Here is a 12,553-nt window from a genome sequence, read left to right on the forward strand (position 1 = left end):
GGACTGCTTGTACAGTTTTGTTTCCGGCTCAAATAGCAGGCTAAAGATGAAAGGTTTGAGGAGACAATAACTTTGCTCCATACTTGCGGCAGCTAAAAACAGGGTAAGACAGCATGACTGACTGTCTGTTCTCAAACACCAAAAGACGTGGGGAGGTGTTGGCCTAGTGGTATTATTGCTGGACTGCTAATATAGACAGCCAGATAATGCTCTAGCATCATGGGTTCAAACACTGCCTTGTGGAATTTTAATCTATTAAAAATTTAATCTGGAATTAAAAGTCTAATGATGACCACGAATCCATCGCCGATTGTTGGAAAACCCCTTCTGGTTCACTAATGTCCTTTAAGGAAGGAAACTGTCATCCTTATCTGGTCTGGCCTACGCATGGCTCCAGACCCACAGCAATGTGGTTGATTCTTAACTATCCTGTGGGCAATTAGCGATGGCAATAAATGCTGCCTGGCCAGCAATGCCTTCATCCCATGAATAAATAGATAAAAACAAATGGTCAGGTAACAATAACAGCTGATTCTGAAGTCAAATATCAATTGTGTGTAGTCAGAGTTAAATTTCAATGGTCACTACACTTCCCACAGTAATCTGCAGCAATAGCGCTTCTGGAATCACCTCTGGCTCCAAGTTGGAAGATTGAGAGTTCAAATCCCATTCTAGACACTTGAGCAATGCAGGTGAGCCACTTCTGCAGTTGTCACTTATGTCATTATCTGCTGTCTCTCATTCTCTTGGAGATGTTTGAAGAGATCCACTAGAGGGAGACTAACAACTATTGTATAACTAGGAAACAATAAATTCATCATGGCTCCTGAAATTGCTTTTGAAAACAGTAAGCATCAGTCAATGCCACACTACAGATTCGAATTCCACATGACTTTCAGGGTCTTTTGTTATCACAGATTAACTTGCTTCAGGCAGCAGAATTACCAGATGCAATAGGTGGTTAAACCACACAACTGTTTTCAGGAAATCTAAAAGACTATAAATTGAAGGCGCATTATTACTGTCATCAGTATAAAACCAGGTTCTCTTTTATCTCCTCTTTTTGAGACTCCCTGTTGCCCTCTCTCTTGAAGGTGCTGACCCTCACTGGAAGAGGCAAAGCCCACTACCCTCCTCTCCTGCAAGTTGAGGAAACATACCTAACCCACAAACAGCTTTGAAGAATGAGTTTGAGGAAGACAGTGAGGCCAAGTTACCTCAACACCGAGCGCGTCCAAACTGCAATCAACGACAATGGAATGCTGAACTACACCGTCAGACAGAGTTACTTAAACTGTACCAAGCTGTGATCACAGTGTACCTTGCCCTTTGGTCACTTAATGTGCCACAGAGGAGCCAGGAGGCTGATGGCTAGAGTGAAATGTTTGAACTACAAGCAAAGACTGTGAGCAAAGTCAAACAGGGAATGGAGGCACTGGAAGGCAATCAGGGAAGCAAGCTCACACCAATGGAGAACGTAAATGTGGCATACCACAATTAAACTGCAAGACCATGATAACATGACACCTGGTCAATTTAGTAAGAGTTCGACCTGTTGAAATCGACATAGGATATCCTGTCAGTTTGCTGTATAAATTTGAAGCTAATGCCACTTCTTCCTCCCTCCAACCCCAAAGTCTTGTGCTCTTCTCTGCCTCGAGCAAGTATCCACTGACACAACAACCTCTGGTTCAACCACTCCTAGTGGAGAAACATTCTGTGGATAAGGCAGATGAAAAATATTCTCTCACAGCAACAATCTCGGATTGATTAAAAAGTTAGCAAGGGGCATCCATAACCTGCACACAGCTTTCCTATTGGACCCTCTACTATATTTAGTGCAGATATATTCTTCACTCTTGTACTCTAGCTTGTATGTAGCAAACCAGACTCAAACTGTTGTATTTTTGTTTTGTACAAAACATTTTCTACCAGCACTAGTTCTGGGGATTCCTGTACATACTTTAATAGATTTACTTTTCCTGCGATCTTTCAGCATCTATTATTTGATTCTTTCCTTTTCCTCATTAGTGGAACACACATCTCTCAATAATATGCCCATTGCCATCCTCAAGTGCTGCATACCTCTCTCAGTGCTTGCAACCAATTCTAATCCTGGGCAAATGTTTGGAGCTTACGTTGAATACAGTCAAATGCAAGTCTTCATCCAAGTTGAATATACAGCAAGAAACCGAAGCATATTCAATCCCATCTCTGGGGTAAACCATTTCATACTCATCTGTGACACAAGCAGCCTACAGACATATTAACTTTATTTAATAAAAAGTTTCTTTATCCACATATTCAGAGAGTGCACCACGTTTTTTTTAAAAACAATTATCCTTATTCTGTCTGTGACAGGGATTCCTGACCCAATTGTTAAACACCTTTCCCTAACTGACTCTAATCATGCCCCGCCAATAGCTCCACACCTATATTGATCATCTTTTGAACATTCTTGCTTTGGACCCCAGAGATACTTCCAAATACTTACCTGAAAATAAAAGTGCTATACAATTCAGCACTACACATTGTGGCTACCAGAAATAAATATCCCATGCTCCCGACTCCCAGTGCCACACAATTGACCTCCATCTCTTAAAAAACACATCCATGACTCTAACCATAACTCCTTAACCCTCATTCAGCACAACACTGCTTAGAAACAAAAACCAGAAACTACCAGAAAAACTCAGAAGGTCAGGCAGCATCAGTGGAGAGGAAGCAGGGTTAACATTTTAGGTTCAATGACCCTTCTTTTACTGGACCCAAAATGTTAACTCTGCTTTCTTTCCACAGATGCTGCCATGCCTACAGTTTTCCCAGCAATTTCTGGTTTTGCTTCTGATTTCCTGCATCCTTTCTTTATTTGTTCCAACATTTCTTAGGTCTTATCTCTACTGAGTTAGTAGCATTCATTTCCGCGCAACAATAAGTATTAATTGGACAGCAATAAATTGCTTGACCTGCAGCTGGGAATCCTGACTCCAATCCTCTCTCCATCCTCACAACCCCTAAAAATAATGGTCTCTTTCTGTATCCTGAACTGTAACACAGAGTGAACACATTCTGGATATGTTACAAAACATCTTCATCTTCTCTAAAGGCAAACAGAAAACCTACTTTCTGATATGTAGTGCTGGTATTCATGAAAGAGTTGGAACCAACAGCTCATGAAGATTCCTCACCCTGCAGTGCAAAATGTAGTTAATGGACTCGCTGTCTCCTCCAGAAACCAAAACTAATTAACACACAAACTCAAGTTACTTACACACAGGTACTACAGAAAAATAACTCCTGTCCAAGGCACTTCTTGCTGAGTGTGAACTGCACACACTTTCAGCTTTTCACACTTGAGGTTGTCACAACTCAGCTCACACAGATACTTTCTTAATTTACACAACAGTCAGAGGGGTGAAATACACAGCCAACCAGAGAACAGTTACTAACACCTCCTATTTAATAACAAGTCACACCATCCACTTATCCAATTAACCTAATGCCAGTATAAACCAGCACATAGTCAAGGAATTGAATAAACAAGCATAAACACCTCCGAATACTGAACAGCCAGAATTTAAACACATAGTGCAGCTAAATAACTAAATGGAAATGTCATTACTTCTGTTCTGATCATTCCCGAGAGTAAACTTCATTCAATTCATATAAAGAATCAAACAATGGATGCAAAACAGGAGGAGACCATTCAACTGTCAGGTCTGAGGCAGCTGTCTGTGTGAGCAACTCAGTCAGCCCCATGTCATCACTTGAATTTTCACCACAGCCCAACAATTATCCAAATATTTTCTGAAAGCTGTAATTGAATCTGGCTTCACCACTCTCTCAGAAAATGCGTTCCAGATCCCAACCACACACTACTTATAGCATTTTTCTTCATTGCATCGCTGCTTCTTTGTCAATCTCAATAAATCAGTGTGTCTGAGATCTTGATCCTTTCACAGATGGGAACACTTTCTATCTATTCTGCTCAGACTCCTGATTTTAGTCCCTCTCTCGGACTTCATCTCATCCTTCTTCTTGAAGGAATACAGCCTCAGCATCTCCAGTCCAACCTTATCCCTTAAGTCCCTCAGTCCCAGAATCATCTCTGTAAACCGATTCTACACCTCTAAAATCTTCACATAATTGGACACAAGATTCTAGTTGATGCTAAACCAGCATGCCATAAAGGTTCGTCACGTGCTGTTGTGCTCCATGCCACTATTTATGAAGTCTATGATTCCATTTGCCTTGTTAACCAGTTTCTAAACTGGCCCTGCCACCTCAATGATTTGTCCATATATATCCATGACCGAAGTGTACCTTTTACTGTATGTTGTCTCATCTAGGCTTCCTACCAAAAAAAACACCAATTCAAAGTTCTCTACATCTAGCTGCATCAGCACCAACCTGTTTAAAATATATCCTCGACATCTATAACCAACATATGAGTTCATAATTCTTCCAAGTTTCTGTGAAACAAGCCCGTTACTCCACCTATCACCATCGCACCTACCTTCCCTCAGTCCCACTCCACCATTTCTTTCCAAGCTCCCTGTCCCCTCCCCAGTCCTGATGAAGGGTGTAAACCCAAAACTTTTGACTTGCCTGCTCCTCTGAAGCTGCCTGACCTGCTGTGTTCCTCCAGATCCACACTGAATTGACTCTGACTCCAGCATGTGCGGCTCTTGCTATCTCTGAGACACACAGCTCATTCCACTGAATTAGCATCGCACAGCTCAAGATTTCTACCAAAATTCTGCTCACATGTACAGTAATTAACAACATATAACAGACTTCCTGATACAGTGGATAATATAACCCTGCATTTATTTGAGAAAGAATTCAACACAATGATGTAGGATGTTTGGATGGATTAATATATATTAGGTATAATCAAGATTGCAATGTCAACCTGGTGAAGCCAGAACACAAGAAATATATTGCTGGAAAAGTCAGAAGGTCTGGCAGCATCTGTGGAGAAAAATCAGAGTGAACATTTTGGGTCTGGTGAACCTTGTTCAGATCTGGACTTCTCTCTTACTGGGCCAAAAATGTCAACTGATTTCTCTACATAGATGCTGCCAGACCTACTGACTTTTTCCAGCAGTTTCCATTTTTGTTTCTGATTTCCAGCATCCGCACCTCCTTCGGTTTTTTAACACAAGATTACATACATGCTTTACATTGAAAGCAGCATGCAATAGTCAGAGCTAAATAAAAAAACGCAGAACCAAATGATCAGATCTAAGCTCAACAGTCTTCCAACATTCAGTGTGAAGTGTACTGGACAATTAAGCAACGATAATCCTTCCATCCTCAATGATGGGGGAGCCCGGTACATCAGTTCAATACCCAAGTCTAAAGCGGTTGCATCTAGCTTCAGCCAGAAGTGCTAAGTGGATGATCCATCTCAGCTTTCTCTAGTGGTCCCCGGTATCACAGATATCAGTCTTCAGCCAAATTGATTCACTCCATGAGATACCAAGAAACCGCTGCTAATGTACTGAAAGCTGCAAATGTACAATATTCCAGCAATAGTACTGAAGGCCTGTGCTCCAGAGCTTATCGCTCCACTAGCCAAGCTGTACCAGTGCAGTATAACACTGGCATCTACCCAACAATATGGAAAACCACCTAGCTATGTTCTACCCCCAAAAAAACAGGACAAATCCAACCCAGAAAATTACTGCTCCATTAATCTACTCTCAATATTCAGAAAATGATGGAAGAGGCCAATGACAGTACAACCGGGCAACATTTGCTCAACAATAATTTGCTCAGTCATGTCAAATTTGAGTTCTGCCATGGCCACTCAGCTCCTGACCTCATTTTTAGCTTTGATTCAAAAATGGCAGCAGAACTGACTCAAGACAGGAAGTGGCAGTAAGTGACCTTGACATCAAGGTTACATTTTACAGAATGGGAAATCAGGGAGCCTGAGCAATTTTAAAATCAATGAGAAATGGGGATAACTCTCCAGTTTCCACTCTCCAGCACAAAGGAAGACGGTGTGTTTGCTGGTCAATCATGTCAGAAGTGGGGGAATTCACTGATGACTTCACAATGCTCAGTCCTAGTTTCAATTACTAAGATATAGCTCATGTGCACTGTATCTGAGAAGATCTGAGTATTTTGGTATGCTGCTTTCTTTGCTGGAACAATGGCTACCCATAGTGAATCCACATGCTAAGGTTTTGTCCTTTGTCTAATAAAAATCATGCAGCATTTTATACCCAAATACAGTGAGAGCTGGCCTGTCAAATGCTGGCGAGTCAAGTACATGTAACTCAATTCTGGTCTCTCCATGTCAGGAATATGGTGGAATAATCTTTACTTTCCCAAGTGAACACAGTTCCGATAACATTCAAAAAGCTGAACAACAGCCCATTGATTGACATCCCATCCAGCACCACTGCACAGCGTTAGCAGTGTACATCATTTATCAGAAGCACTGCAACAACACACCAAGGTAGCACTTCCTAAAACGCAACCTCTCCCACATCCAAGGATAAGCACCTTGAAGGTTGTCTCATGAGAACAGATTGGACTGGCCAGGTTTGTATTTACTGGAGTTTAGTAAAGCAAGAGGTAACTTGACTGTTACATATGAGATCCTGTGGAGTCCTCACAGTGATAAATGTATGTATTTGGAGCAGAAACAGACCAATTCAGCCTTCAAGCCTTCTGAGCCATTCAATGAGGTCCCAGCTGATAGTTTGTGTTCGGTATGTCACATTGCATCTGCCACTGACAACTTTTGATTCATTTGCTGAACAAGGATCTATCTACATCAGTCGTGAAAACATTCAACGACCTCACTTCCACCTCCTTCTGAGGCAAGGAGTTCCAAAGTTGAATGATATTCAGAGGAAAAAAAAACTCATCTCTGTCTTAAAAGTGCTACCCTTAATTTTCAGTTCTGACTGATCCACAGGAGGAAATGTCCTTTCCACATTCACCTTGTTAAGACCTCAGGATCTTCCACATTTCAATCAAATCATTTCTCACTCTTCTAACAAGTCCAGTCTGTCCAATCGTCCCTCACAAGGCAGCCTGCTCATTCCCGACATCAATTTAGTGAACCTTCTTTGAATCGCTTCTAAATATCTCGATTCTAACTTACATAAAGAGACCAGACTGCGGACAATATTTAAGATGTGATCTCACTAATCCCCTATATAACTGAAACAGACCATCCTCACTTTTATGTTCCTTTTGTAATATATAATGCTCAATTAGCCTTCTTACTCACATGCTGCACCTGTACACTAACATTATGCAACTCATGCACTAGATGGAGAGGTCTCAGAGAAGAGTGGTGGTCAGGGGGGAGGGTGGGGTGACTGGGTGAAGATAGGCGAAGAGGGGAGAAACAGTTGGGTTCTGATTGAAACACTGGTTCTGGGACCTGATTGCTGAGCCCGTGTGATCTGTTGAAGCTGCAGAGTGACATTCTCAATTCTGATTTAGGAAAGGGCTGCAAAGCAGAAAGATCATCTGGACGAGTAAACCCATTAAAGGCTCCTCTTTGTGTGTGCCTCGTTCACAATCATCCTTCTGCAACAGTTCTTCTGAAGAAGAACATGAACCAGTAAATACTTTGTGTGTGACAGACATCAAAAGGCCAAACTTTAAAGCTCCCAGAAAACAATATCTTGCACAACCTGCGGCATAGTGACTGTATTAGGATACCAGTGACCAGGCCAATAACCTGGTTATAAAAGTTCAAATCCACTGTAGCAACCAATGGAATTTAAATTTAATCAATAACATCTGAAAATGAACGCTAAGTGATGGTGGTGATGACAAATAGCATTGATTGTCACACAAACCCAATAGGATCAGTCATGTCCTTCAAGGAAGGAAATCTGCTGCCCTTGCCCAGTCTGTCCTCCGTGCAACTCCAGACCTACAGTAATGAGGCTGAACTCCCTTCTGAAATATTCAAGCAAAACATTCAGATCAAAGGCAAGTAGGGTGCACATCAAATTTTCAAATCACTTCCTACTTTCTACAGACTTAGGGGGTGGCCATGGGAACCTGCATGGATCCTACCTCGTTGTAGGACACATGGAACAGTCCCTCTCCCGCAGCTACACTGGCCCTATGCCCCACCTCTTCCTTCGCTACATTGATGACTGTATCGGCGCTGCCTTATGCTCCCGCAAGTACGAACAGTTCATCAACTTTATTAACACTTTTCACACCAACCTCAAGTTCACCTGGACCATCTCTGATACCTCCCTCTCCTTCCTGGGCCTCTCTGCCTCCATCTCTGGTGACCACCTCAAAACCAACATCTGCTTCAATCCCACAGCTACCTAGACTACAGCTACTCTCAGCCACCTTCCTGAAAGAGTGCGATCCCACACTCCCAATCCCTCCACCTCCACCACGTGTGCTCCCTAGATGGGCATTTTACTCACAAACTCCCAGAGGTCCTCTTATTTCAAGAACCGCAACTTCTCCCCTTCAGTAGTTGAAAATGCTCTCAACTGAATCTCTTGCCAATTCTAATGGAATGGTATGGTGCAGGTTAGATGGGCTTCAGTTGGTTTCATAGGTTGACACAACATCGAGGGCTGAAGGGCCTGTACTGCACTGTAGCATTCTATGTTCTATTGCATTTCCAGCACCTCTACCCTCACACCCCCTCCCCCAACAAAAGCAAAGACAGAATCCTCCTTGTCCTCACATATTGCCCCACTACACTCGATATCCAATGTATCATTTTCTGCCACCTGCAATCCAACCCCACGACCAATGAGATATTTCCCTCGCCACTCCTATCTGCCTTTCGTAGGGACCGCTCTGTCCATGACTCCCTCGTCCGCTCCACACTCCCCATTAGCCCCCCAGCCCTGGCACCTATCCCTGTAACTGCAGGAAGTGCTACACCTGCTTCTACACCTCCCCCCATGCAAGGCACCAAACAAATCTTCCACATCAGACAGAGGTTCACCTGCACATCCACCAATGTAGTCTATTGCATCTGCTGCTCCTGATGTGGCCTCTTCTACATCGGTAAGATCCACCAAAGGTTCAGAGACCACTTTGTCGAGCACCTGCCTCTGTTCGCGACAAACGACAACATCTTCCAGTCGCCAACCATTTCAACTCCACCCCCCACTCCCTGGACTTCCTCTAGTGTCATAACAATGCCACCTGAAAACTGGAGGAGCAGCACCTCATATTCTGCCTTGGGAGCCTACAGCCCGATGGTCTCAATGTGGACTTAATCAGTTTCAAAATCTCCCCAGCCACGACCTCATCTCAAGACCAACCCTTCCTCTGATCCCTGCTTCTGTGACCTGACACCCACCCACCACTCGAAAGGATTTCTTTTCTTTTATTGGCTTCTCAAAGAAGGTTGAAAACTGAAAGTACAGTTCCAGTGCTATCCATAGGAGAGCATATCTGAAAGAAGGAATATGGATGCCTGCTGGCTAGGCTTTATGAAGGTCCAACACATATATTTGAAGAAACAAGCTTTCAGGGTTTCAGTCCTTCTTCAGGTATCAGTGAGAGGGGTGGCATCTCCTGTATCTGCCCCAGTCCAATACCTGCACCTCCACATCGTAGCTTTATGAAGATGGTAATGAGCTGCCTTCATGAGCTACTGCAATCCATGGGAAGGGGGAGATTTACACAATTTACGTTGAAGTTTTAGGAATGATTGGTCCAAAGCCCTATAATGTTCTTAAACATCACACAGCTGTGGAGTTGGAGTATACTCATCACTCAGCATTTGATTTGCTTCGTAATGTTCAAAGTGATGTTGAGTGGCCCTATCCAGCCTGATGATCATCTGGGGATAGAGCATTCAGCTATAAATGTTTTTTAAAATTGTCTCCCTGCCAAGCGTAAAGGAATAAATACCAGTTTATATATCACAGGCACTCAAGCATTTCATATACTGAATAATCTCAATTGAACATTTGTGTAAAGGTTACCAGAGGGCAATACTGGCATGGTTAACAGGTGGCACACCACTGTGATCAGATACATACAAACCTTCTCATGACACAGCTGGGTGCTTACTGTATAACTATTACAATGTTTGATTTTATTTGACCTTCCTTTTTACATCCATTTGTGGGTAGAAATTGTAAAGCTACTTTTGTCTGTCATTGACTGGAACTGATACAATGCTTTCAATTTAGCATCAAATGGAGGTTGGAGGTGGAAGAGATAGAGAAGAAGATCGGGATTTCCTGCCAGTGTTAGATTGGATGGGCCCCACTGTGACAGTCACCATGGCTTTTTGTATTTGCAAATCCTGCTCAAGAAACTGGTGAGCAAACAACACCCCAAGACACTCAGCATGGTCATCTCCCAGCCAACAAACCCTGTGTGTCAGGTGGCCAACTGATTTATCATAAAATCTCATTTTAAGTATTACATTTAAATATGTGTTGAATGAATCTAACTGTAAACTTACATGGAACTTAAGTTAGAGGTGCACAATTCCAACATGATTCCTATGCTCACTGGGGATGGAAATGAAGTACAAAGAATCTTCAACCCACAAACAGGCACAGCGACCTGAGCCTTCTCTCTCACTAACTGTGCAAGAACGTGTGACAGAGTGTAAAAGCATGTGACAGAGTGCAAGACACTGTGACAGAGTATACGAGCACATGAAAGAATAACAGCATGAGTGTGATGAGTGCAAGGGTGTGTGAAATTGGAAGAACGTGGGATGGAGAGTGTGTAACAGAGTACAAGAACACCTGAGAGTGCATAAGAGCATGTGAGAGCATGAGAGTGAGAGAGCAGGAGAGAGCATGGGAGTGAGAGAGCAGGAGAGAGCATGGGAGTGAGAGAGCAGGAGAGAGCATGGGAGTGAGAGAGCAGGAGAGAGCATGGGAGTGAGAGAGCAGGAGAGAGCATGGGAGTGAGAGAGCAGGAGAGAGCATGGGAGTGAGAGCAGGAGAGAGCATGGGAGTGAGAGAGCAGGAGAGAGCATGGGAGTGAGAGAGCAGGAGAGAGCATGAGAGAATGTGACAGCCTGTGACAGAGCATAAGAGCATGACATGGTATGAGCATGTGAGAATACAACAGAGCATGACACAGCGTGTGACAGAGTGTGAGACAGAGTGTAAGAGTATGTACGAGAACGTGTAAGTGTGTGGCAGAGTGTAAATATATGTGAGCGCGTGTGTGTGAAGGATTGAAAGAGTGTGAGAGAGTGTAAGAGTATAAAAGCATGCGAGTGCACCTAAGAACACATGCATGAGTGTAACAGTGCACGAAAGAGTGTGCGACAGAATGTTAGAATGTGTAACAGAGTGTAAGAGCAAATGAAAGCATAATGCATGTGATACAGTGTGTGTGCAAGAGTGTAAGAGCATGTCAGGCAGCACAGTGGCTCAGTGGTAAGCACTGCAGCCTCCCAGCGCCAGTGACCTGGGTTCGATTCCAGCCTCGGGCAACTGTCTGTGCCAAGTTCGCACATTCTCCCTGTGTCTGCGTGGGTTTCCACCGGGTGCTCCGATTTCCTCCCACAGTCCAAAGATGTGTGGGCTAGGCGGATCAGCCATGCTAAATTGCCTGTAGTGTTCAGGGGTGTGTGGGTTATCGAGGGATGGGTCTGGGTGGGATGCTCCAAAGGGCAGTGGGGCCTGTTGGGCCGAAGGGCCTGATTCCACACTGTCGGGAATCTAATCTAAAAAAGTCTAATGTGAGAGTGCGTGAGTGTATAAGGATATATGAGAGAGAAAAAAAGTGTGTAAGAGCGCGTGACAGAGTACAATTGCTTGCGAAAGACTGATGAGTATGTGACAGAGAGTAAGAGTGAGTGACTGTATGAGCTTGTGAAAGACTGTAAAAGCATGTGACTGAGTGTATGAACATGCGAGAGTGTACGAACATGCGAGAGTGTATGAACATGTGAAAGTGTAACCACGTGTGACAGTGTTGTGTGTATGACAGATCATAACAATATACAAGAATGTACGAGCATGAGAGAGTGTAAGAGTGTGCGAGATGGTCTAAGGGTGTGAGTGTGAGACAGTGTGTGTGTATGACAGAGTGTCTGACAAAGTTTAACAGCGCCTGAGTGAGTGTAAGGACGTGTGAGAGGGTGTAAGTGAGTATGATAGAGTGTAAGAGCATGTGACCGTAGAAGAGTATGTGAGAGTGAGAGATGTGTATGGCAGAGTGTAAAAGCATGTGAGAGAGGAGTGTGTGAGAAATTGTAAGTCAGCAAAAGTGAGAGTGAAAATGTGTGTATTCTTACCTCAGACAGCAGCAGATCGATGATGTGGAAGACCATGCAGAGTGGGAACTTGACAGTGAACAGTGTGAGGAACCACTGCGAAGCATACATGTGGGCCTCCAAGTTCAGATCCACGAAGTGATTGTGGAGTTCAGGCAACTGTTCCTGCAAATACCAAACAAGATTTAGGGGCTTGACTTCACTGCACACTCTTCAACTAACAGGCAAACCAATGTGGAGGCCACAATGACAGCAGAAAGCAGCTCACGCTGAGTGCTTTAAACTGAGCAGGGCTCCAACTTTATCATGTCATCACGTGCAATATTAAGA

General features: G+C 43.5%; 1 protein-coding gene across 4 annotated transcripts in view; it reads right to left on the reverse strand.

Annotated features, from left to right (window-relative positions):
* The window catches only part of rabgap1l (RAB GTPase activating protein 1-like), a 444,915-nt gene that overhangs the window by 100,969 nt on the left and 331,393 nt on the right, over positions 1–12,553 (reverse strand). For all 4 annotated transcript variants that reach the window (XM_059647710.1, XM_059647711.1, XM_059647709.1 and 1 more), the window contains one exon: positions 12,245–12,388. In XM_059647710.1, the coding sequence (XP_059503693.1) occupies positions 12,245–12,388 (144 nt within the window). The remainder of the gene's footprint in view (positions 1–12,244; positions 12,389–12,553) is intronic.

This window comes from Stegostoma tigrinum, chromosome 8, assembly GCF_030684315.1.
Source record: "Stegostoma tigrinum isolate sSteTig4 chromosome 8, sSteTig4.hap1, whole genome shotgun sequence".
In the NCBI taxonomy this organism is placed as follows: domain Eukaryota; kingdom Metazoa; phylum Chordata; class Chondrichthyes; order Orectolobiformes; family Stegostomatidae; genus Stegostoma; species Stegostoma tigrinum.